Below are 27041 nucleotides of genomic sequence, written 5' to 3'. Positions count from 1 at the left end.
TAGCCACTGAGCAACCACGGCGGGTCACCGGGTAAAATGATGGCAAATTGTTTCACTTTCAATTTACGCGCTAAAATCGCGGAGGCGATACTTTTTTCGCGCTCGAGCTCTCCGTACACAAAAATCCTCGCAACACTTCAGATCGTCTTCATCTACAACACAACGTAATCCTTGTTTACAGATAAAACAGCCCAGAGCAGATGCTAGCAGAGTAAGAGACGTCACGGAGTTATAGTGCACACAAGCTCTACAGGATGGGGTAGCCACTTCTTGATCTTGGAGGTGCTTGCACTTATTCAGTCTTGCTACACCTAGGCGCGCGGGACCGAGACAGGGTACCATTCTCAAGACTTGTACGTATATGAATTGCTATCTTCCCAGGTCCAATTGACTCAAACGCTAACATGAACGCCACGTGACGGAATTTCAGCATCTAGAAAATCATTTACTAGTATCGGTGTGGCCATAGTACTGATGCGATGGCTATCGCGTCTACAAGTCGAACCCCACGCGAGCAACGATGTCCGCCGTGCGCTTGGAGTTAATTGAAGTTGACTGTTTTGCCGTACAGGGCAGCATAAAGGATTTCCGAGTCTTTCAGGCTTCCTTTTTTTATCCTTGCACGTATTAAAATCAGGTCGTTGGCTCGTTTCGTGCGACAACCGGTAGTATCGGTAACGTAGTTACACCCTGTACCGGCTTCACGCTTTTGTCTAGTCCTTCAAAGCACTTCCGGGCGACAAGTGATGCTCGCGCAAGAAATCGATCTATCGCACAGAGGCTCGGTAATCGCAACAGGTGCTCCCGAAAGCACACGCTGCGTGTAGCAACTGCGAAGACAGGCAAAACAGGTGAAAAAGAAATGCTTTATTACAATCAAACGACGAAAGCGTTGAATGTCCTTGGATTTCTACCAACGATATAATACTTACCAATGTTTCCCACATGGAATAGCATCCACACACATTTTCGAACAACTGCATTAAGTATGCAAACGCCTCTTAATGGGTTACCGCGCGCAGAGATTGCTTCGTAAACTTCGATGCTTTCAATACCTGAAAGAGCAAAGTAAAGGGTTCTGTGAAAAAGTTAATTTTTAACAACTTTCGACTCATATAGCTGAGAATTTTCAGACTCATTAAATCAGTTATTTTGCTTCCACTGGACATCAAGTAGTACGTGGTCATCATACAAGAGCATATTGATTAAATTATAATGAAATGTCTCATACCTGTTGCTTCTGGAACAGTGGTGATAGCTGGGGAGTTGCGCGACTGTACAACCTACAAGATGAGAGGGCGAAATGTTTTTCAATGTCTCCGTCGTCCGATGACGGTCATTGGAACGCTCAGGCGCGATTATCAGCCTCATTAAATCAGTTACTTTACTCTCACTGAATCATCGAGGGTTTCTTGAAGTCATCACAAATATATATGAAAGAACTAAAGCTCACAACAATACGAACCGGGTCGGATCGGGAACGCATTCATCTTTGCCACATGACCTGAAATAGAATAAGATTTGCAATACTACAGAACACATCATATGCTTTTTTTTTTTTTAAATCTGCAGATTTGCTATACTACAGAACACATCATGCGCTTCTTGTAAATCTGCTTGTAGTTCTTTAGCGCTTGAACGTCTTTTGACTTTATATAAATAGCACAACCAGCCTCGGCTCTCGCACAACACGCCTAGGCTTAACTGTACAAGCACGCGAACAGTGATGGCTGGAACGATTTAATCAATAGCAATAAAGTTACTGCGAGCACACCGGCAGGACTATATTGCAATACAATAGAATGCAATACGATACCTTATTACTTGAGGCATGTAAGCTCACATTTCCATGCGTCTTCACCAACCTTACGTGTGCTACGAACCCTACGAACGTCGAAAGCAGCGACCATGCGGACTGCCCTCGGCAACGGACCATCACAATGTGAAAGACCACGCATTCGTTGCATTGCCGTGACGTTTGTGACGTCATAGGTGACGTCCTCGCTGCTACGAAAAACAAATAGAGTACAAACACTCTGCCTTTTGCTGAAGTAGCATTTTACACTGCGCCATCTTTTCAACGATATATTTCTACGCAATTCAAAACATTCTTGCTTCAAAACATTCTGTGATTGCTCAGTATTGTTTAAATAATATAACTAATTCATCTTATTGATGTTATTTGTGCAATTTGCTTCGTAAATTGGAAAAATAAGAAAAATGCGGCGGCGCTGCTGTTGCATTCACTATGGACCAATGCCTGCCGCGTGAGCCGAGAAGCTTGTTCCTGTATATGTAACCCGGGTCGGCTGCGAGCACTAGCTGCGGTGGCCGCTGCAAACCTAAATCACGCAGCCCTGCCTCCAAGATTTTAGCGGCGTCTTTTGCGATCCCGGAGGCTAGACTTGTAGTCTCTTGTCAAGCCATTGGTCGCGCGCGCCCCAGCCTAGTAATCGTCACTTCCTCCGCAACATAAATGGATAGATGTTATGAGCGTCCCCTTTGGAACGGGGCGGTGGCTTGCGCCACCAAGCTCTTGCTACTATGCTGCCTAATATCCTACCTAAGTTAACCAATGAAAAAAAAAAAAAAAACACTATGAACTACCACGTCCAAATTTTCTGATACCCTATTGCGAACTGTGCTTTTGTACGTCTCCGTATTTTGTCGTTTCCCTACTTTTCTTCCACCAATCCTCCAATCGCCTCTTACTTATGTCTATTGCGGACCTGTTTGCTTTACCACTGCTCCCGCTGAACCCAAGGGCTTCAAGGAGGCCAGTGGTGCCTAAATCGACCGCTGGATAGACGTCTTCACATTCTAATAAAATATGCTCCGTCGTTTCCCTAGCTTTACCGCAGCAAGCACATGCTTCTTCTTCCTTCTTATATCTCGCTTTATAGGTGCGTGTTCTAAGGCATCCCGATCTTGCTTCGAAAAGTAATGAGCTTCCCTTTGAGTTATCATAAATGGTTTCTTTCCTAATTTCGTTTTTGCCCCTTAAGTAGTTACTCATGGCAGGTTTCTTTTCCATTGCCGCCACCCATGAGATTAATTCAGCCTCTCTGACTTTCCGCTTGACCTTCTTTGTTGCTGTGTTGCCCACCCCACAGGCCGCATACTTGCTGGGGCGCGATCGGAGATATTTTGTTCGATACGCGTTCTGTTCAGTTGCTGCAACGTCACATAGTTGCAGTATGCAAAATTTGTGACAGCGGGGCGGAGAGAGCAGCCAATCAGGAAGCGGTGACCTCCCCGGAAGTTTACTTCCGTCGTGTGTCGTCTGCTTGCAGACAGTATACAACAAAACGAAATGTTTCTCGTCTTCCAAATGGATGAAATCTTTATCTAAAAAATGTATTTTTTCTTCTCAAGCCCAAGCACGTTTTCAAATAGTAGTACGTGTGAATACTGCAATTTATAACTATTAGTTTCTTTGCGTCGTCCGTAGGTGCTGTCACGCACAGCGAGAAGAAAAAAGAAAAAGAAAACGACGGGAAGAGTGGCGCACTTTTCAAGAGGCAGAGACAACATTCCAGTGGCTCGCTGGCACCGAAGATGGGGTCGATTTCTCTGTACAACCAACGAATTATTTGTTTCGAGAAACAAAAACGACGCCAGAATTCACTTTCTGCCATTTCTTCAAACGCGTTTCGCACCGCCACCCGCTCTCCTCCTTCCTCTAGAAACGCGAGCGCAACAACCTAAGTTCCCAAAGGAAGCGCCATTTTCTCGAATTAAACTATGGATTGGATTCAAACGTGCCATTCGGCAGCCGAAAAGGCCGCCTGTTGGATCCAATCCAATCCACCAGACGCGCCATGCGAAGCCGTATGATCGCTCCAAACTTCCCAGCTCCCGTCGGGTTCGGCGCCTAGCAGACGAAATGCTCGGTGGGAGGATGATTGACAGGAGCGTGTCGTCATTTTGACGTCACCAAAACCGTGGCCGCGCCCCGCGGCTGGCGACGTCGGCGCGGAGTAGGCCAATCGCGCGCGCCGGTAACCGAACGAACGCGCCGAACCACCATCTCCGATCGCACCCCAGGAGATTAAGAGAGCTCTTATTTGATAACTCGCGGGGCAGCTCACTATTATTCGAAGCTAGGACGGGGGTTTTGAGAGCGAAAACATACAGGGCTAAATTTGATGACGTGGACCTTCGGTGCACAGCTTGCGGAGCCGAAATGGAGACCACTGAGCACATAGTGCTGAGATGCACAGACCTTCGCCCGACCCTGGCAGAGGGAACAGTGGCAGATATGGAAGGGGCATTAGGTTTTCCCGGGGAACGAGGGCAAATAGACGAGAAAAGAGTGGCAGTAACGAAGGGGATGGCTAGAGGAAGTCAAGGGATAGATAATACCATAAATCGGGGAGATAATGTTTCCTCTACTGTTTTAGATATTTATTTTGGGGGGAGCAGGGGAGTGAAAACTAGGTTAAGGAAAAGAGGATATAAAGAAAAAAAATAATAAAATAGGAGGGGGAGCAAAAGGCTAGGTGGCGCCAGCCGCCGCCCGTTACAAAGGGTATAGCCGCCATCCATCCACCCATCCATCCAGGGATTATCACTTACGGTGTTACTCCGCCAGCCTATTTCAATTTCACTGCTCAGCCAGTTTTACCCATGAAACGTTGCAGCAAAGTAAGCGTTTTATTGCAGTTCAATAAAAAATTAGGCTTTCACAGTTTCACTATAATAGACGAGAAAATTACGCGCTTATTTTATTTTTGTGCTTACCGCCTTATTTAGGTAACAGCGAAAGTTTGAAGTACGAACTGTTTGCAGCCTCGCGGAGGAACAGTGGCTGGCGGTTACGAGTACGAGGGCGTGGCTTCACTGCAGCTTAAGCAGTGACTTAAGTTGCATCCGACTATAGCCGGTATGGGTATCTCCAGCGGACAAATGTGATGTACGAGGTTAGAGCTTCGGTGATATTGTTACAATGTTTACGAGTGTTTTGCCAATGTTCCGCTTGCAAATCTGTGGTACATTTCAGAGTGGCGTGTAATACACCAATTCTGTCCGTTTACAATCTTTTATACTATCATATGGGACACTTTCGATCGCGATTGGGCCCGAACTGGATCGATTTGATCTCCTCAACCTGCGAAAATGAACCAATCGCGATGGAGAAATTCCAAGTGTCCCGTGTGACACCGGTATTTATTGTCGACCTTCAGCAGTAAACATTAGTAGTTTATATTTTTCGAAAAAATTAAATTGGTGGCCTTAATCTGCAAGACTGGGTAGATTGACCTTACTTTTGAATGCAACAAACATCGAATCCGGTGTAGTACATGCTGAACAATGCGATTTCTCCATTTCCGTGTATTTAATGCGAGATACCGAGGCAATCTTGCAAAATCCAGCTGAAAAGCTTGAAGCAACTTTTCAAACATGCACTTATACTGAATGTTCGCTTATAGTCGTCTGAGTAGGGCAAAGACCCTTGCAATCGGAAACTTCATCCATTACAAAATTATTTCTACGTACCACTCAGCTTCAATAAATTTTGCCGACTACCATGTTAAGTGGTGTGGTTGCATTTCAGTGGAAACACTTTAGTCGTTGCATACCGACCTTTGTTGTGCTTTAATCGCTGGTGCACACACCAACAAAACCAGCCGAGCTCCAACCTGATGCTCATTCACACGTATACCAAGTGTGTGCCATTTTCACAGTGAACAGATTGAACATTGTCTTTTTTACTATTCTGAGAAGTATTCAATACTTCAATTACCGTAGGCCATTTCTTTTAGCACATTTACATTCAAGAAGTCCGATACTTGCACAAACCTCCTTATTCAGAAGGAAAAAGAGATAACTGCAAGCATAAAGGATATGTCAGTCAAAATATAAATGCAGAGATCAGCCCAAAAAATGGAAAGTCAACACAAAGGACAGGTACTTGAAGGACCCTTTATTTGTTTTTAGATAAATTATACACTAGAAACTTCCCTAGCACTTACTTGTGTAATTATGAAAGCTCCAGATATTTACACTGAACTAGTTATAACCAATTTCCTTGAAAAAAAAAAAAAGTTGGGAAACCTGCTAGCACTGGTCACACTTTGCCATGGCAGCCGCACCAAGAAACACATACAGGGCAGCAGCTATGTACACCCTGCGTCATCTTGTTCACTGCCAGAGCCCTGAAAGCATCTTTTGCAAGAAACGGGGCCAAACAACAAGTCCAGTTCGTGCAGCAGCCTACTAGGACAAGAAAAAGAACTAAAGCGCCATGTCTTGTTAAAACAATGGTGTGTGTGTGTGTGTGTGAAAGCAAAAATTGTCAACTCATCGCACCACCAACACTGGTAACTGCACTCTAGCTCGAAATGCAGTAGCGTCCCTCCCCCCCACCTCCCCCTTGAAAAGAGAGGTCTTCTTGCCCACTATTTACACAGGGAGGAGCCGTCTGGGAAAAAGAATGCAGATCGTATGTACAAGGTGGCTAACGGCAGCCAACACATTTAAGTGGCGCACATTGTTTGATACACAAGGACGAAAAAAAAAAAAAAGAGATAAAGGAAGTGGGGGAGAAATGAATAGGACTCCTTGAGCTAAGTAAACGTCTAACAAAAGTGACAGCTCCCTCTGGCCGGAAAAATGGGGTGTTTGCCAACCAAGGCAGAAGCTATGGGCGGCGTTCTCTCGGTGTCTACGGTAAAGTACAAGTTCATCCTAGCAATGAAACGTATAACCCATTCTGCACATCCCGTGCTGCTTCGCATGACCTCGGTGAAAATTTCCGAAATCATTCAGTTGGGAGTGAATGAACAACTCAATACTGCTTGCCACGGAGTGCTTTCGATGTGAGCTTCATAACAGCTTCTTTACTAATTAAACACCTGAAGCAGTAACTTGTTCCCACCTATCGCACATTGCCACTTCTCGTCTTGATAAGAAGCACCGTGCCCCAAGCCGATGCTGGAAATACACGGTGGCCTCGATGAAAAGGTTATGAAATGACGCTGTGGTGCTGCATACACCATACGGTAAGATGGGCAACAAAAATGCAAAACGGAGCCAAGCACGCGCTTTCGCTAGGTCAAAAGCAATAGTCGAAATGAATAGTCTTGCGGCACGCACGATTCCTGCTTGGTGGATTAGAAAAAAAGCAAACGCAAGGCAATTAAGAGAGCGCACCCGATGTTTTCGGTCGCGACATGTTGACTGGCCTTTGCACACAGTGAAATAAGTAACCTTGAGATAATGGGTGCAGAGTGCACCTATCATTTAGTTCCCTAGTTTGCATTCTCCCTCGTAGTGCAACTCCCCTCCCTCTCCTGACGACAAAAATACAGCACGCCATCTGTTCACCTTAATTCTTGAAACGCTGCAATTTTCAAGCTTCCTTGAAAGTTGCTCTCTGGGCTAGCATGCCGTCACGTTCAGAGAGACGGGTTGCTGAAGGAAGAAACCTTTGTCTGTAATAAGCTTGTCAAGCGCCTATACAGTGCTGCCAAGGTTCCAAATAAGTTTTTTGGGGGGGGGGGGGGGAAGGCTAGGTGTCCTGGCCAACAGGTGAATGATGTGAACACCAAAAAAAAAAAAAATGGGGGGAAGGGGGGGGGGGGGAGAAGGAGCTGCCTCAGGGCCTCAATACCACTGAGGCAGCGCATGCACTGAGAACCTTGGGCAAGCAACTGCTGTGTTCCTGTTACGAATATGGCCTGAGCAGTCTTTTAAATGGCCATTATTTCAAGTTCACGTGGTGTGTGAAGTGTGAGGCTCCCAGCAGCATCGTTTGGTGTGCACAGAGGAGAGCCAGAAATTGCCGCTACGCAATCACAAACAACAACAGCCAGTCATGCTCATGTCAACCTCGTTGCTTTCTTATGTACACATACATCCCAAAGAGAAAAAAAAATGGAGTGGGCCTAGGTAAAAAAAAAATGCACATACACACACATCAGTCATGACATGCACACACTTAAACGCACATCCAGCCTCGAGTCCGTTAACGCAGGGAATCGGTTTGGGAGGAGGCAAGCATTGCCAAGGGGGTCACAGGTGAGGAGTACAACACAGTTCAGTACTTTCTGCCAGCGCGACACTCGACAAAAAGGGGACAGGTGCAGCAGGCCTGTCCTTTTGTGACGTATGCCTTCCCTCCATCGTATGGGAGGAGCGTCGCCAACGGCACCCTTCTGCTCCCTGGCAAGAGGGCTACGACGCTGCTTCAATTCGTGCCCGTCTGAGCAAGACGAGAGCTCGTTGAAAGCCCGCCAAGGCTCAGAAGCAGGAGACGACACTGTCGTCTTGCAGCATGCTGCAAATCCACGCTTGCAGCACATTAAAATCCCTGCCTCACCCTTTACCGATGAACAGCCTGAACACTAAGAGGAGGAAAAAAAAAAAAAAAAAGAAGAATGGTACAAGCGATGCGTAATCCCTTTCTTGCGAGTGCAACACAAAATGGAAAAAAGAAAATATCAATGTCAAGCAGGAACAGAGCCAGGCCAAGCCCCCGCACACAAAGTACACCTAGACGTCGTTGCAGCGGGATGTCTTGCCGCAGGTTGCAAGTGCCACCAGTGGTCGGGGCGAAGAGGCAAGTTGAGCACCACCGCCATGGCCCACACGAGGAGGGCTCTCCATGCCCAAAGCGGCGGCGGCGGCGGCGGCAGCAGCAGCAGCAGAACTTTTCTTTCTTCTACCACACGGCGGTGGACAGAGTCATTAAAGTTTGAGCTCGTTGGCCACCTTGGAGGCAATGTTCTTGAAGCCAATAGATGTGCCCGAGATGCGTTTGAAACGCACCCCGTTGAGCGACAGCCGCGGCAGCTTGCACACCTCGATCTCCCACTGGACGAGCGAGTCCGTGTTGGGGTCGCCATGCACGCACAACAGCAGGAACTTCTCGCGCTGTTCGTAGTCGCAGTTGTTCTTGTCGAGGACCTTGCGGATCTCCTGCATGATCTCAGCGGGGTCCCTCGATGACGTCGTCTTCATGCTCCAGGTGAAACGCAGTGACCGGGGCTTAACTTGCTCCTCGTTCATCGTCCTGCACAGGGACACAAAAAGACGCAATGACACTGCGATGTCAAAAATGGAAGCCTGTTGGAGAGTTATTAAGCAGGAAAAGTAGCAGTGTAAACAAAATAGAACGAAAGAAATTGCACCAGCAAGTGATGTTTTTCAGTTAACAAAGCTTGTAGAGGGGTTAGTTTGTTTTCTATATCAGGCGTAAGTGGCAGCCCATGTGCAAGCCCTCTGGTGATACCAATAGACCTGAGCGCACTGCCTCAAGTAGAAGGAAGAATCTGCAGCGCTTAAATCTTTAGCTGCCCTATCTTCACAGCACAGAAATAATCCATATATCAGAAGCATCTTATTTTATACACCAAGCTGCTTCGACGCTTGTTGGAGACAACCATTTCGGATTTTGTGCTTTGTACCACCCCCTTTCATTGTTTTTGCCAGTAACCTCTGTAGTGGAACTTACTCATGTTTTCAGTGTTTCTGTTCTGCCCTTTCCTGCTGTCCTGCTTCATCTGTGCTATCTTTCAACACAATGAGGCCTAAAATCAGCCACATAGCTAACCCTTGGGCCTGCTGTGTAGTATTACTATGCACATACACTGTTAAGGAAGTGCTTCACATGTGGCGCTACAAAAATCACTGCTGGGAAAAGCCTGTTATGCTACACATCTGTAGCCTTGTAAAGCAATGATTTTGAACTGAGAGCTCACAAACAATCAGCTGAAAAAGACTTTATGCAACAAAAGCAGCTTGCATACCCCAAGACATTTATCACTATCAAAGAAATATGTTTAGAGCCTTCCTTATTGCTGAAAAATATACTTGGTTTGAGAGTTATACCATGTTAACTGAGAATTTGGCCAAGTCTCCAGCACAACAAACCAAACAAAACCAAATTACAATCGTGAGTGCTTGAGGAATGCCAGAAAATATCAAGTCAAACCCTCTATGCAATTGATACCGTGGTTCCGGTCGCCCCTGGTACAATAGCTTCTAGGCTCTGACACCATGCTAGATGTTATGGCCGAGACCCTTCGCAAAGCTAGGATTTCGTAGCTTACCTTAGGTATATTTTGAGCTCGGTGTGATCACTGACAACTTATATGCACGAGGTATGCTACAAATAGAACCACTGATATGCTCTATAAAGATTGCTACTTTCACGCATATTCACTGCTCGGCAACAATTACTGCACTTAAAAAACTAGCAAGATTTGAAGTCTTGTGCCTTAAATCATAGCACTAATTCAGACATTTAATTGGTTAATGGGATCTCACATTTGAAGTGCCATACATCTTCAATTTTAATCCCCTATGTTTCCTAATTGTGCACTAAATTCTCGGCATAATAGCACTTATACCATTTACTTATTGGAATGTGGCTGCTGCAGCAGTAAATCGGGCCATGACGTCATTCACAGTTTGCGAAGTTCACAGCACTATATTCATATAAAAAAGCTGGGCTCAACAAAATTCTAAATATACTAACAAGCACAAATTGATACCTTTACTGAAACAAGTAACAGTGGAGTATATAGTACAAACTGGTTATGTTTATAATGGATCAGCCACAGAATTTGCGAGCACTAAAAGAAACTGCGTGTGGGTCAATGCCAGTTACCACACATGTGAAAATCTTAGTATGCACTACACAACACAGGTTAGTTACGTACCAGAGGGCATCGCTTTCTATATACAGTAGAACCCCATTGAAATGTTCCTTGCTGTTGCGTTTCCTTAGCTGCAATGTTGCGTTCTTGCACTCCCCACCTAAAGCCCATTAACTCATGTGTATAAGTTCCCATTTGATATGTCGAGATTCAGTAGTGTTCCCACATATTATGCTGCATTTGAATGCTGTGGTAACGTAAATGTAGCAGTGCAGAGGCAAATGCAGAAGTATGAAATGCCGGATATGTGCGATCGTCGACATGGTGGAAATAAAGATCTGGTTTGTGCACAGTGAAGTTGTAGTTTCTGTTTCCTATTCCATAAAGTCGGCTTCACCGCAATGCAGCCAAGCTATGTAATAAAGCATATTAAGATTACCAAGGGGCCACTGTCACGAACCACATGAAGTGTTTCTTAACTATGCACACGCACAAACCTGTTTATGATGATGTTGCAATTTGGGGCATTTCTCAGTTACATTTCTTTTTCCCCCACAGTTCTTTTCCGCAGTAAAACATAATGTGATTCCGCTGTCCTTGTTTAGCTTGTAATGCAGTGCACATGGCCAATTGTGAGCCACACTTCGTCTTCTGACTGACAGTGTCAGCCATTTGCTTTCCCGGAATCTGTTGTTAACTGACATTACAGCCTTATCAAATTGACAACAAAGGTAACTCAAAGCTTCTTTCTAGTCGTGTTTCTGTTATGAAACAGTGCATGATCAACTATCAGACAAATAAGACTGCTCACTGGCAAATTGAAAAATTTCGTATATGCATATTTCTCTGTGAAATACTCCATGATGCTTAAACTGAAAGGAAAATGAAGGTAAGTGTGGGCAGGCCAAAACCACAACTTGATTTCTTTTTTCACTTTTACAACCAAGGTAAGCATAGTACTTCAACAATATTCTGTGATAAAGTACTTAAATTGTTATTCGGGGACTTTAAAAGCCTCTTCGGGAGGCACAAGTTGTAAAATTGAATTAAGGGGAGGGGGGGAAGAGGGATTGATGGGGGAGGGAGGGTCAATCATGCACAATGTTTAGGTCCTGCTGTTATCACACCATGCTTTACACTTCGCAGTGCCAAGCTTGCAAGACAATACAAATTCACGCAGCAAGACATGTTCCACAGGAGAACTTCTACTTAGACACAACCACACAAGCGCACAATAAAATCCTGGCAATTCGTAGCTTGTTGCATGATAACCCAATATGCCTGAGTGCCATGGCAACAGAGTAAATTGCTATAAACTTGCTTCCTGTACTGTCAAATCAACCTGGCAACAACCCACTCCGTCTCCTACATTCCCATACACACTTGATTGTGTGACCATATCTGGCCATGGTGTCACATTCCCATCAATGGTAGAGTTTCTTCCGTCTTTTGTAGTGCCATAAGAGGCCGGGGCATGCAAGCCATAAGAAAAAATCCAAGCACACGGCAGGCAAGCGGTTGACTGCTGCAGCAAGTAGCCATGCATCTCGAGTAGTAGGGAAGAGGGAAGCATGACAATCGCTTTGTTCCAGCAGCGCATTGTTAGAACAGTTCCATGCTGCTGCTGTATTCCCTTGCTGCCAAACTTGCAATTCACCACCAGTGCAGGATGCTTAAAGAAAAAGGAATCCCCCACATAAAAACAAGCAGCCTCTCTCTCAAGATAACCATGAACAGAAACAAGAATGTATGGACAGGACTGTTAACAAAGCAGACATAAGATTTCCCAAGGCAGCATGAGTGAAAATAAAATAACACAAAGAGAAACACAAGAATAAAAAAATAATAAATAAACATAGAAACAGGATGATGGGCGTGAGGTGTATAATACCTTGTCCTAAGCTCTCGTGGCAAAGGTGGTGGTGTAGCATTGTAGCTGGCAGCACTGAAGGGACAGGACCAAAAGAGTCAAGACATCAAAAATTGAGTCAGGGATGTGAAAGAACATAAAATTAAGAAAAAATTAAAACAAAAAAACAGATACATGTGGCAGTAAGGTGAGTAGGAAGAGCACACAATTTGAAACAGGCTAGGAAAGAGACAGAAAGAGCTCGCAAAAAGCTAGAGAGCCTTTTTTTCTTCTTGTTTTAGAGGCATGTATAACATGTATTGGTGCTTGTTTATCTCTGATAATCTTTGCTTTCCATGTTAGCCATATATTTTTACACACTGTATGTCACATTTTTTGTGTATTCCACAGTGACATTTATTGCTGCCTACTACTATTTACATGATTATGCGCATTGTGTTCTATGCTAAATATTTCTGTATTTTTGTTCAGCTCACTGTGCAATAATCTACTGCAAATCTCCCAACACAGCCAGATACCCTGTGCTTTGCACAGGGTGCCACACGCAGAGGGCCCGAACCGAGCCAATCCTGTTTGAGGCTTTTTCTCAGTACCCCCTAGACATCCTGCAAACATTCAGCTAAAAAGGATTTCATTACATAATATGATTTCATTTGATCATATTTCAACTAGCCATGCCTTGTCAATTGCTTCAACGTTTCCTACAAACCACAATTCAGGAAAGCAATCAATGAAGAAGCAAGCAAACTTTGCAAGCACAATTATGTGTGACTTCTAAAACCAAATGGTGGTTAAGTAGAGGCAAACTGTTTGCTGAGCTGAACCAGAAGATGACAACGCTGCCTTCACTTGACATTATGCTTCCACACTGCATTCAACACCTCATGTTGCAAAAGTGCAGGGAACACCACTCAAATTAGACTTTGCTGGCACATAAGAGCTGGTACATGAAGCCATAAGACAAATTGTGTTCAGATTGCACACAGGCACATTCACAAGTGAGCATAAGAAATTTAAGTGATGCCGTTTACACATTTTTCCACAAAAGGACTGGGTTATTGTTTACCATATGTACATGCAAAAACAACCGCCTAGCATACTTTTAGTTCTGTTAACGAAAAGAAACAATCAATTTGATTGGCACACAACAGCCATAACTGGGACTGTTATCATCAGCAAGAAGAATGCAAGTTTCAGTAAACAGGTTTTTGGTTGTTGTGAGCCCAGTTACAAAAAATGTGCCGAAATAGCAGCACATTTTAACTCACACACACAAGCATGTACACACATGCCCACACACATTAGACAGCTTAGAAATCCCAATTTTAAAGGTATCCAGGCTCTCCACACACACAGCACATCCTCTTGCTCTGCTGACTAAACCACAAGATACCTACTTTGTTATTTCTCTGAGATATGTATTATCTCGGCTCAACCAGCCTGCAACGAAGCCTGCAGGTGAAATAAAATGCAATGACATAAAACGAGGCACATGTGAGCGTGAGATAGGCTGTGATAATGGCCTAGGGCAATGGTGATGCTTGAAAGCACAATTTTTAGGCCAGATAACCAGTGCAGCTTGAGAGTGAGATAAAGAAATCATGCATAGTAGCATGACAATCACCTGCAAAGCCATTACACTAACATGTACATGAATTGTCTCTCTCACTAAAAACAAGCCGACATACTACCCAGATAGAAGGCAACTTGGTAAGCAGTGACAAATGTTTTTAGGTGGGGGGAAACTGATCCAGCTACAAGTGATCTCAGGTACAGTGCAGTCAACTTATGATCATGACATCAGTTCTAATGAAAGATACTATCCACTAGATTTTACACTTGTGGTACACTTAATCACTAAATTTTACAGCTTGCTTATTTGTAAGCTGTAAAATTTAGTGATTACGAAAGCTGCTAGGGCTGCCACTCCCACCCTTCACCAATGCTTGGCAGGTGACATGGTATACCTTCCCCAATTGACCTGTGCTGGCCGATTACCAAAGGCTTCACTGACCTACATGTATTGGCCACAGAGGACACTTAATTTAATCAACAATATTACGTAGCATGCTCGTGTGAAGTATGAATGCACATACAATCAGCATAAATTAAAACAAACAGGAAGTAATGGATCAGAATGGCTGTTATGCACAAGTATATGAAAGTGTGACGTGATCACCATTCTGTAGCTAGTTTCTAAACAATGAGGATTCGAAAGCGGACGTCGTGGTTTGAATTAGGCCACTGTTACAAATGCAGGTAAACTAGAAAACGGAACAATGCATAGTGATAGCTTCGGAACTGTGTGCACCTGAATTTATGCTGCTATAGAACCTCATTACATGTGCATGTTTTACAACTACATATACATTTGCTGTTGTGTATTGTTCCATGTGCATAAGCTCTTTAAAGCCTGCAGTCACATATATGTGCGGGCAACAGGCTTCCATGTTAAAAATATTTCCCAGTACCACGACCAGCACATGGTCGTTTGTAGGAGGAGCAGTGTGCCTGCTGCTCCAGTGCCAGGCAGCCATTTAAATATTTGTACTGCACTGTACTTGAGAGCGCTGCAAGAGTGCTGCGCAAGCTAGCAGAGCTTGAGAGAGACTGTTTTGCCAAGCATTGGAAATCCACACACACAGGGCAGCGCAAGCTGTGGACAAATGAATGCCGGAGGTTGGTGCAGCGGCCAGCAAAGCAATTACAGTTGAACCTTGCAATAACGAAATCGGCTGGGTTGGCAAAAACATGTGTTTTCACGAGAATTTCCTTGTTGCGAATTGAGACGGCGAAGACAGGCAATGTGTTGCAGAACGAAACTTTACTGTTGAAATTCCGCTAGTCTACTATGGCAAGCTTGCGAGGTATGGATATTCACTGCCGACAGTGCAAGGTGCACCGCACGCATCGACCAGCAGTGGCAGCACTGCCGTGGAACAGAATTCTTGGTCAATTGCTTTCAGAGATGCAATCACTTCTGCGAGATTTTGTGTAATTTGGCACCAGGCGCAGAGCAACAGCACTCCACGCATGCAGCAGCATTTCTCCAGCCCATGCTGTTGCCCGTAGGAGCCGACGTGTCCGGTGCCAAGCGCGAAAGTGATCATATTTTGTATATCCGAAGGCAGTCGATCGAGATTATGGCCCCTTTGCGCCGAATCCGCATGCAAACCAGCGTTATTGAAGCAAGGAATGCACATTCCCGGACGATTGCTCAATCACAGGCCGAACCATGGCATTTCATGCTGCAACCGCCACCTCAAGCGCCATAAACAATCCCACGTTGGTGGGACGTGGATTTCCTTGTTTTTGCTGCATTTTTCTGGCCGAGACTCACACTAGGCACTGCCCTATAGCAGGGAAGAAGTTTGGGCGTGTTGGTGGGATGCATTCAGACCGGGATACATAGCGCAAAAATTACACAGGGACAAGCGCTCGTCCTGTGTTCTGCTTGTCCCTGTGTAATTTTTGCGCTATGTATCCCGGTCTGAATGCACTGCCCTAGATGAGCAAAAACCTTCGTCACATGCCGGTAGTGTAGTATAGTGTTGCCCCCTGCCAGATCTCTGTGTTATCATACATTTATGTTTCGTAGTAGTTTAGCTAGATGGCGCACCCCCCCTTCTGTCATGTGACGAGATGGGACCAATCAGGAGGTGTCATCTGGCGTGTGAAGTCCTTTTTAGTAATAAACGGCCGCGAGCTGGCCCAGTCCTAGTCCGGTTTTCATCAGGAGCAGTTAGCTACGCGTCTCCCTCACTGCGTCGGCGCTCGCCGCGCGTTCGCTGGGCGCGGGCCCCCGTTTGCCTGCCGCTGCCGCCACAACAGGTAGCAACATGCTGCTGCTTCAAACAAGTGATCAATAAACAAGGTGGTGGCCATGACACGTTTCGACACAATCGCTTCTTGCGCTCAGTGTGTAAACAAAAATGGCGGCACCCATGCAAGTGCAATGTGATGGTACATTACGCAATTTTAGTGCAAAGAAATTGCATTTGAGCATAATTTGGAGCCTGCTAGCGTTGCGTGAGAAGATAATTTGCAGGATTAGTGCAAATATTGTTGATGCGGGATTGTAGTACAGCGACGTTTCGTTCTCTAGATGTACGAAATGCATTGAATCTTATATGCGTTCGCCAGGGATATGAAAATATTTCATTGCAGCAAGAATTTTGTAGTTGCAGGATTTTGCTACCGCGGGCTTCAACTGTACCTAAAAAGAAAGCTTTCCCTCAGTGGTGCATTTCCCTTAGTCGCATGTGCAACACAAATATGCTTCTCAGGCAAGTGCAATAGCGATGATTTTAACAAACTTCATTTTATATATATATAAAAACATAAGCTAAAGCAGAACTGTCATTACCAGCTCATTACTCAATCACACTGAAGAACTTTCATAGAACAGACGACACACAGGTGAGGAAAAAAAACTGACAACGCAAGCTCTGTGTTGTGTGTGTCTCATGTTGCCCATTTCTGTTCCTCCTATCTGTGTCGTCTGAGCTGTGAATGCTCAGCATAAAATGCAATGACTGATGGGAAGATATACTCATTTAAGAATCTATATCTTAATAGAAACATGAAAAAAATTGCAAAGTAGGAAGATTTTGAACCTACATATTGTTTGGCAAATCAGTTCTGCAGAAGCCCACAAGGTGGAGGAAGGTTCATGAAAGGGAAAAACATATTGCTTACACATTTGTAGCTTGGTAACAAAAGTGCATGCCTGTAAGCTACACTCGATTATTGTAAGACAATTCAAAGTTCTCAATTTCCTGAAAGGGCACAAATCCAAGCTGAGCTTACTACAGCCACTAGAGTTCTGACTGTGTTTAAAAGGAAAGAAATGTCATGCACCTTAGTACACTGGTAGCCTTACTTCACCGTTCTTGAATTCTGTGTATTTGAAAAGTGAAGTTGAAGTTCAACTTGAGGTTAACCCTTTAACACCCAAGTTTTCTCAGAGAAAAGTGTATGAAAGTTACCAACTTTTCAATTTCAGCTAATTTACCAATTTCAGCTAATTAATGACCATTATATTCAGATTAGAAAGATGCATGCGTAGTTCATCTCTTACCCCAAAACATCTGCTATAAAAAAAAGAATTTGTTCTCAGCATGCATGTAAGATTTCAGCGCAATTATCTGAACAGATGATAATGAAAGGAATCGAGAGCCTTGAGGAATGCATTCAAGTGCTGAAACTGAAATGCACAATGAGAATAGAGTTAAAACATGGCCCACCCCCTGCGTCAGTAAGACACTTCTAGTTAGATACAGTTTGTGCTTTTCATGTTTCAAGTTTTCAGGCACTGCAGAGAACTGTGCTAATTTCACATTTTCGATACACGTGCCTGCCAGAGAAAGTAGCATGCAGTCAGCTTGGCTGCATAACATCAAAGTCAAGCTGACGCGCCCTCCAGCTCTGCTCACAGTCAGCTCAGCATACTTGGCCCTCTGCTGTCAGCATACGTGTAGTGCGTACATGCAGACTAGTATTCCAACTTAATGATTGTGTGCAAATTGTAGCAATAGAGCAACAGCAAAAGTTAGCCTAAATCTTTGTGTTGATACAAACAGCCTGCACTCAAGATTGTCAGACAGGGTGAAGGAAAAGAACAACAAAGGTGAGAATAAAAGGAGGGATGCACAGCGCACCTCTTGCTGAACTTGGAGGAGAGCTTGCTAAAGAAGGACTGCCGTCCCGAGACGCTGGACGTGTCCTGTGACTGTTGGGGCAGGCCCGAGCCACCCGAGCCCGGTCCATTGTAGGTGCGGCGCGTCTGGCCGCTGTGAAAGGTGCTGCGGTTCACAGTCCCCCTAGGGAAGGGCCGGTTCGTGTGCGACGGCAGCGGGGACGCCGCCAGGCTGCCCTGCACGGCCCCGCCTCCGCTCTTGGCCCCTCCCGCACTGCTCGGGGTAGGGTCAAAAGGTAGGGGGGGAGGGAATTGAGGGTGACCGAAACAACAGTGAGATCACAACGCTTCTGAACTTTTTCACAACGGCGCATGGAAAACAAGTGTCCAAATGAACTCTTTACAAAAGTCGCGCAAACAAAACCCCCCTTCAAAATCATGCAAAATCCTCACTGCACATTTTCTCACAAGTATGTGTTTTTAAGCCTTTGCAATAGGAGGTATGTGCATTCAGAGTGAGTAGGCCAGTCGCAGATGAAACTTTAAAACCAGAGAGGAACAAAGGCCTACCTGCTATGTACTACCGAAATGGAAATTTGGGCTGGTTGGCCTTGCATGATAACTGAATTGCAGCACTTTAGACACAAGATGACCACAGAAACACACACACACATAACACTCTGTGTGTCTTGCTTCACCTGTCATGCAAGACCAACTATCCCGAAGTACCTAACTATCTTAGAGTAGCTACAGCTCTAGTTTGCGGGCTCTTGTAAATATGTGCGGTCTGATCCATCCAAGACTGTCACTCAAATGCTCTTGCTGCTTGCTGGTACCAGCACTCTGTGTGTCTTGTTTCTATGGTCATCCTTTGTCTAATGCACTGTCATACTGTTACCCACACTGGATGCATCTGCTGGACATTAAAGTACTCTTCAATGTAGACTTTCGTCTGCAACCAGTTCGATGTGCTGCATGAATCTTAGAAGATGCCACAAGGCAATTAGAAGTTTTAGAAAACTGTACGACACAAAGTTGAGTGGCAATTTGAATAAGCTCTAAAGTGCTGCAGACAAGAACAGTTTTCCAGTTAGGGCTAGCAAGCGAGTCTGCTTGGACTTATTTCTGACCAGCCTGGCAGAGCTCTCCCCAAGGTGCGAGAATTCAGTGGAGCTGCAGCAGTCCAGCTTGCAGCCAGGTTGTGCAGTTTGACCAATATGGGGCAGCTACAGTACACAATCAGTATGCCACGATTACGTAGACTTGCTCATCTGATAACCACACGTATCAGTGAAATAACCAGTTGAAATGCAGCGAAGTATTCCTACTCCAAGGTCCTTACTATGGTTTAACTGGCCATTTGGCATCAATAATGCGTTTAAAAACTTCAGCTGCTTATGTGCGAGGCTCCACTTACAGGGGTCAGAACAAAAGCTTTGCAGAAATGAACAGCATAAGCAGAAAACATGTGGCAGAAAGAAAAAACAAAGGCTTTGTTGCTGCAGGGCAACATAAAAAACAACTAACTAGGACAAAGGGTCTTCTAATGCGCAAGACAGAATGTGCAGGCTTTAGAAATTAAAGTGGCTATGCAGTTAAAAGTGGAGTATGAATTGCATAACTTCAAGGCCTAGCAATGCCAGAAAGGTACAATTTGCAATTTTGATGACCTGAAGTTATATTCACAAAACACAACCTGTCTTGCTCACTTGAAACATCATGTGTAATGAGATGCTCTTAAAAATCATATATGTATGCACAGAAAATAGTCACTATATTTGAGGCTAGCGAAGAATACAGACCACAACCTAGTTCTCATTCATGCAATGTTGCTACGTGTATCTACAACATAACGCTGCATGCAAGGTTTTAGTCGGCTTGTTACCAATCATGCAGAAAAAATTGAGAGAAACTGCAGTGAGGTTTCTAAGTTGATACACTGGCACATTTTACAGAAAACACCACAGATAAGGTCAATAGCTAGTTGTTCCATTCACACATTCATTCACACAAATATTCACAAACAAGAACATTATTTAGCAACCCTAAAGCAATGTTACAAGCAACTGGAATAAAAACTCAGAGGCTTAACAGTAAGCTAGCCTGCTCCCTACTCTGAAAGCTACACCAAAAAGTAAGCACAAGGGGGGGGGGGTCTTTTTTTGTGTGGCAAAATCATTTTGCACACTGATCTAACATTCTTTTTAAAGCAACACTAAAGAGAAGCCCTTAATCAGTTCAGGATGATAAAGTATACTTTAAAAACTCTATCTTGGTTACTCCACAAGAACAAGTCAGTTATAACAAGAGAAAATAATGCCCAAAGTTGCATTTCTAAAATTCCACATTGAAACATAGCGCCAATATGTCACTGTGATGCAGCAGATATTATGGGGGGGGGGGGGTTAGCAGCACAGCAAAAATTCTCTATGTCCCAGTTCAGCATTTATGTTCTTTAAAATACAGTATTGTAGTCCATAGTTACAAAAAATTTAACCAGGCCTGAGCTGACATCATAGAAATTCAAGATTTCATGGAACGTTGGTGCAGCAACTTCAAAACAGCGCCACACCACCTGTGCTTTTTTTTTTTCACCTTTTCTGGCTTACCAAACCTCCAGTCTTGGTTAAGAATGGCTTTGCTAATAAAGAGAACTAATAAAGAACAACACATTTTTTTTTCTCTTTAGTGCACCTTTATTATAACCACAGACCTATTGAACAATAAAAACCAAGTACTGTAGCAAATTCGAAAAGAGCCAGGCAAAGTGCATAACATCAGCTACCACACCAGAGAAGAAAATAGTACAGAACAGCTTGGTTGCAGCTTCCAAACATTTTGCTACAACATACAAAGAGACCCCCCCCCCATGCAGAACCCGGAGAGCCCCTGAAAAGACCTGGCTAGATCCATTTCTAGTTTTGAAGCTAATGCCAAAAGTTTAGCAATAAATACCTGAACTGATGAAGAGTGACCCAATATAGCTTTATTGGGCCAAGGCTTTTACTGTGATAAATGCAGATGTATCTGAATGCAGCCGCAGCATTATTGGTGATGCCACCTTGTAACACTGCAATATAAACTTTCACACACATATTACAAATGTTTTCGTGTTGCACAACCCTTCTCTTCAAAAAGCTACACACACTTTGAATACGTTGGTGCTGACATGCTTACACAAGCATATTAGTAGCACAATACAGTTGGCTAGTAGTACAGCAAAAGTTGCATGCACTTTGGTTGAACACGTAATCCCACGAGGCTACCACCAGTTACTGCTGCTCAGGTCTAGACCCTCTTGCTATTTCACTACATGCCTACACTTAAACATTTCAACCATGTTAAAACTGTCTGCAACCTTACTATGAATGACAGTCCCTGTGCATGACATAGCACCACACTTGGAAGCCCAACTAAAGCACACAACTACATGGGGGTGGGTTTTTTTTTTTCTTCTTCTTTCACACGAGAAAGAGGACAGTGCACGAGAGCTTCTTGAGGGGTAAAACTAGAGTGCCCTAAGCAAGCGTGACAGAAGACAACACAGCACAGTCACCACAAAGTTGACATACACAAATGTACACAAAACCCACACACCATGCTGCGGGGAAAAACAAAAAGCCGTCAAAGGGGAGTGGTGCAGCTATGGGTTTCTGCAACACCTGAAGTTGCAATAGACAAAAGAAGGTCTGTGTAGTAAAACAGATTTTAGGACATAATGGCATGTAGTGAATGAGAATGCCGTGGAACACAGTTACAGCAATTCAGATGAGTCGAATGAGCCAAATGTTTATCATAGTGGCAGCTTTGTTATACCCCGAGTAGATTCAAAGCCATGCTACAGCAAACAACGTTTCTTGAATGCTAAGCAAGATGCTTACAAGTCCACAAAAGATATCAGGGCTGCTTGTATCTACTATTAGAGTTTTGTTGAGTTGGATGATTTAATGCATTCAGTGAGAAACAAAAACTCACTACTTACAGTGCATTATCTCATACACGAACACTAGCACTATACACCATAGTTCCCTTCCTAATTCAAGCTACTTGCTTCAGCGCCTGACAAGCCTGTACATGTAGGGTCCTTCGTTTTCAGGTTCTACATTTTTGGAAATTCTTGAGGCAAAAATCGGGTGTTATTTTTAAACATTACAACCAGAGATAAACCTTCTTTTTCTCCTGTTTGGCACATAAATCGGGGAAACATCGGTGATTCTTCTTCTAACCATTACAAACAATTAACACAAGAAATGGCATCCTTTCAGAAATAAACTTTCTATTTAAATAAGTGAATTCACTAACAGTAACATATAATGGCAAAGAGAGCTGCTAGTCAATCATATTGACACGTGTATTGCCTATCTTTATCAGGCCATCACGTTTCACCGCCTAACAAATCTTATCGCACAGCGCAGGACGGGCCTGCATGTATCGGAAGTTTCTGGAATGTTATCGAATCTGATTGCATGTGTGCGCAACGCGAATAATGTAGAACTTTGTTGAAGGCACGTGGGTCTCAGCGATTACTCTGGAACATTCGACGACTGCTGTATAAAAGCCCGCTTGACCCGCTGATCAGATTTTCACCGATCGCCAACTGTGTTTGCCACTCTCGTTGTGCTTTAAGTGTAGCCTGTTTTGTGGGCACAGGTTCGCCCAATAAAAGCTAGTTTTGTCTTTCACAGTATTGCTACTGTGTTGTTTAACGTCACTACCACGTGACAATATGGCAAACAGCCATACAAATCCTCATTCACAGGAATTATTAGTGCGTTTAAAAGAAACTGCACCAATCAAAACAACAGAGATGGGTTTGGCGATTTCTTCCCTCTCTACATTTTTTAACAAAAAACACAAAAGGCAGTACACACATCTATGTTTCGCAGGAGTTGGGATGATTTGCTATATCTTACAAGTCCTTGTTCACATACTTTCTATTTCTGCACCCCCAGTAGACTTATCGTGCCTTTCCTCCTTGTCTGCTGTTGTTCTGTTTTACTGGTTTCCAGTATATATACTCTTGCAACAAAATGTAATACCAACTAGACAAATGGAATACCATCAAGATGAACCAGCCCCCCCTATTTCAATGTAACATAGTTCAGTAACCATCCTCTCAACATCACAGCTACCGTTTGCAATGCAGAGCAATGCCAATGCTCAGTTAATTCATTTCCTAGCGCATTACCTCCATTTAAATGTGTGCAAGGTGTGGGAAATGCATTGCAGTGCACCACTGTCGTATTCGTGGAAACACAGCTACTAAAAAGTCAAAAAGCTTTCGTTCACTCAAGGCCCACCAGGCGCTGAAAATATTATATTTTTACACACGCCAGTTTTCGCTTCTGCATTAAAAAAAAGGAGCATATATACCATATTTATACAATAATAATATTACTAACATAATGCGTCCTGACCACTTGCTCACACGAGGTGGGCAGCATTCATTAGTTTTACAACACCTGCATTTATTATTTTTACGAAAGGTTGAAGCACGGAGAGAAATCGGGTTTAATGCAATTTTGATCGATCTTCTTTGGAGTGCACAGATTGGGAATCCGTGTTTTACCGAGAAACGAAGGACCCTATGTATATACCATAATAAGAACAAGAACTATTCGCATGTGCGTGTGCAGCCATTCACATGCAACAAATCAACTGCTGTCTTTCAAATCCATGATTAGCTAGACCTTCAGCGGACTGAAGACATCAAAATCCTATTCTGCAAGGTCACTGCCTGGCCTCTTAATATAATTCTATACCATCAGCAAGCACTCACTTCTCATTTTGGAAGTGGCTTGCACAAATCACTTTTTAATTGTGATTAAAGAGGGATGCTTACTCCTTAAATAGGCTCCAAGCAATCCCCCCAAAATCTGAAGTTCTCTTACACAAGCTATTCTAGTCGAAACTCCTCTAGAGTCTCGACTAGAATCTCGACTAGAATAGAATTTTTTCTTTCTCCAGTAATAAATGTTTTCCTCTCTCTCTCTCTCTTGATATGACAAATGCTCAACAGCAGCTTTAGCATGTGGCTTGGCAAACGCTCCAGTACCACAAGCAGTAGCTCTCCAGTAAAACACGTTGTGGGGCTAGTTGGTGCATAGCTTTCAATAGGTGAAGCGCCAATAGTAACGGCACACAAGAAGAAGTACAGACAGGACAAGGCGCTACTTGCAACTGTTTATTGAAGTCACAGGTGGCTGATTATATAGCCATGAGGAGAGGGGAACGAAAAAAGAGGGACACTGAATATGTGAATGCGTATGTGCGAGAACCCTGAAGATATATATGAAGGGAATCACGCTTGATCTAAATCTAAAACTTATCTAAAAACACGTTTTCATTCGTGTATATATTCAAAGACGGGGTACTGACACAGTTGTCCCCTCTTTTCTTAATTTCGTTGGCCTGGTTCAGCTGTATTGTGAGTGAAAGAGCTTCCTGGCAAAATAACGTTAGCTGCTACCTTCTAAAGCAGCTTAACACATTGGTTATAGATGACCTATTCATGGTAAAGAATAGTTTTGACATCATAGCCTTTTTACGTGAGTCCCAATCGATAGGATGCTTGTTTTCAATAGATGTTGTTGACCTTTTTTATTCTATTCCGCAAAAAGAATTGTTAGCTGCCGTCCTGAGCTGCATTGAGATGAACGGGCAGGTATCCTTTCAGAAAACCGCAGGAATTTCCGTGGATAACTTCATGGCACTCTTGGAGTTTTATTTGTGCTCAACAGCTGGGTGTTTTCAAGGCCACTTTTATGTGCAAAAGAAAGAAATTTGTGTTGGCTCGTGCGTGGCTCCCGTACTTTGCAACATTTTCCTTGCGGGCATCGACAGAGCGCTATCGAAGGTGTTTGACGGAGGCAAAGTGCTCAAGGTTTTAAGGTATTTTGATGATTTTTTAATTTTACTGACGGAACGATCTCCCATGACTTACTCGCATACTGTGCAGGGCATTTTAACTGATTTTAAATAGCAAGGAAAAGGCTTAGATTTTACTTTCGAACTAGCTAAGGATAACAGCTTGCAGTTTTTAGACCTTGACATAACCCTTACTGACGAAGGCTCCTGCTGGATGTACTGACCCCATGCCCGCAAAGAATTGTTGCCGTATGAGTCTACACACTCCAAGACTGTTAAACGAGCAATTGCCACTATGTGCCTCAAATCCGCGCTGAAAAAATCGTGCTGTCATAAGGCACAAGCAAGCTTTGACGACCAGATTTTGAAGTTGAGGAAGGCTGGCTTTCCTTGCTTGGTTTTAAGCGCAGTTTCGGAGGCGTTATTGAAAAAACTGAAAAAAGAAAGAAAAAGAAGTGAAGAAGGTCAAACAGTCGAAAAGAAAGCTAAAGCGGTGGTGATACCATATTCTCATAAAGTGGCGCATGCGCATAATCTGAAACACGTCGCCGTGAAATAAAAAAAATTCCTGTGGTTTTTTCCGCGCCGCGAAAACTTGCTACTTTGTGCCGCCTGATTGGTCCGGATGACTCTAAAAAAGTAGGGTGTTCTATTAAACATACGAACCCTTTTGTTAAGTGTGAAGAAGGGGTAGTATACCACATACCACTGAAGTGTGGAAAAGAGTATATCGGCCAAACTGGCCGATGTATTAATGAATGCCTGCAGGAGCATAAGCTTTCATTGAAAAATGGATATGGTTCAAACTTGCCGCTTCATTGCAAGGCCTGCGGAAATGAGAATGAACAAGTATGTAAAGCAAGGCTTCATGATATGACAATCATGTATAAAAGTAAAGATTCTGTTGCGCGTGAATTGTTGGAGGCCAATGAGATTAAGAAAAGAGGGGAAAACTGTGTCAGTACCCAGTCTCTGAACATATACACGAATGAAAGCATGTTTTTAGATAAGTTTTAGATTTAGATTAAGCGTGATTCCCTTCACATATATCTTCAGGGTTCTCGCACGTGTGCATTCACATATTCAATGTCCCTCTTTTTTAATTCTCCTCTCCTCGTGGCTATATAATCAGCCACCTGAGACTTCAATAAACAGTTGCAAGTAGCGCCTTGTCCTGTCTGTATTTCTTCTTGTGTGCCGTCACTATTGGCACTTCACCTATTGAAAGTAGCTCTCCAATGTACATTGTACTAGCATACATGCAGAACTAAGCTGATCCAAGCTGTGCTCGAATGTAATGTCTACGATTGATAGAGTAGGATGAAGTGGTTATCAATACACATTTGACATACTCCAGTAAAAACTACTGCTGTAAAAAAAACTATTTTTTTCCTGTCTGGTCTGTTTGCTTAAGATGCAAAATCAGTGATTCTGAATGAAAACTGGGCTGGTGAGAGAGGAACCACTTCGAGGTCAGCTGTGTGCTTCAGATGTCCACATTGTCATGCTACTAAAGCCATAATAGAGCAAATTAAACATAATGCTTCGTGACAAAAAGTTGTTTAGTAGGAGGTTTCAGCTGTAAAACGTGCTTTGTCAACATGCCTCATAACTTGGGAAACCTATACCTAACATGGAGACATATTGCTGAAGAAGTAAAAATTTACACAAGGAAATTTTACTAAATACTTTCCTGCTCATTAGTTCGGGACGAGCACATATCAACATTAGTAGCTGAAAACTGGACCACACCTTGCATTCTACCTCATCACAGTCTTCAACCTAATTTATGTCCACTGCAGAACGAAAGCCTCTCCTATCGATCTCTAATTACGTACTTCCTTCTTGCACCAGCTGACACCATCTTATGTCTCCAAATCTTATTTCGTCACACCGCCTATACTCCTCTACCCCTTCTAGAATGCTTCCCCCTACCCTTGGCGTCCATTGTAAAACTGATAGTCCATTGGCTATCTGTCCTACACATTACATAAATTTCGCTCAACTATAAACACATAAACACATGAAGTTGAGGTCAGAATTTTGGCCTCGCTCAATTTCT

General features: G+C 43.6%; 1 protein-coding gene across 24 annotated transcripts in view; it reads right to left on the bottom strand.

Annotated features, from left to right (window-relative positions):
* Nucleotides 1-847: 847 nt before the first annotated feature.
* LOC142588429 (MAP/microtubule affinity-regulating kinase 3-like) overlaps nucleotides 848-27041 on the bottom strand; it is a 164209-nt gene continuing 138015 nt past the window's right edge. For 16 of the 24 annotated variants that reach the window (XM_075700142.1, XM_075700143.1, XM_075700146.1 and 13 more), the window contains 6 exons: nucleotides 18135-18386; nucleotides 17095-17115; nucleotides 12496-12549; nucleotides 1817-9016; nucleotides 1232-1504; nucleotides 848-1055 (listed from right to left, as the gene is read on the bottom strand). In XM_075700142.1, the coding sequence (XP_075556257.1) occupies nucleotides 8692-9016; nucleotides 12496-12549; nucleotides 17095-17115; nucleotides 18135-18386 (652 nt within the window). In that variant the 3' untranslated portion in view covers nucleotides 848-1055; nucleotides 1232-1504; nucleotides 1817-8691. Of the gene's footprint in view, nucleotides 1056-1231; nucleotides 1505-1816; nucleotides 9017-12495; nucleotides 12550-17094; nucleotides 17116-18134; nucleotides 18387-24283; nucleotides 25413-27041 lie in introns of those variants that run through there. The other 8 variants (XM_075700141.1, XM_075700158.1, XM_075700157.1 and 5 more) reach the window with 6 other exon arrangements.

Source organism: Dermacentor variabilis, chromosome 7 (genome assembly GCF_050947875.1).
Source record: "Dermacentor variabilis isolate Ectoservices chromosome 7, ASM5094787v1, whole genome shotgun sequence".
NCBI classification, from domain to species: Eukaryota; Metazoa; Arthropoda; class Arachnida; order Ixodida; family Ixodidae; genus Dermacentor; species Dermacentor variabilis.
The sequence above is the reverse complement of the archived record's forward strand: the minus strand, read 5'-3'. Positions and strand labels throughout refer to the sequence as shown.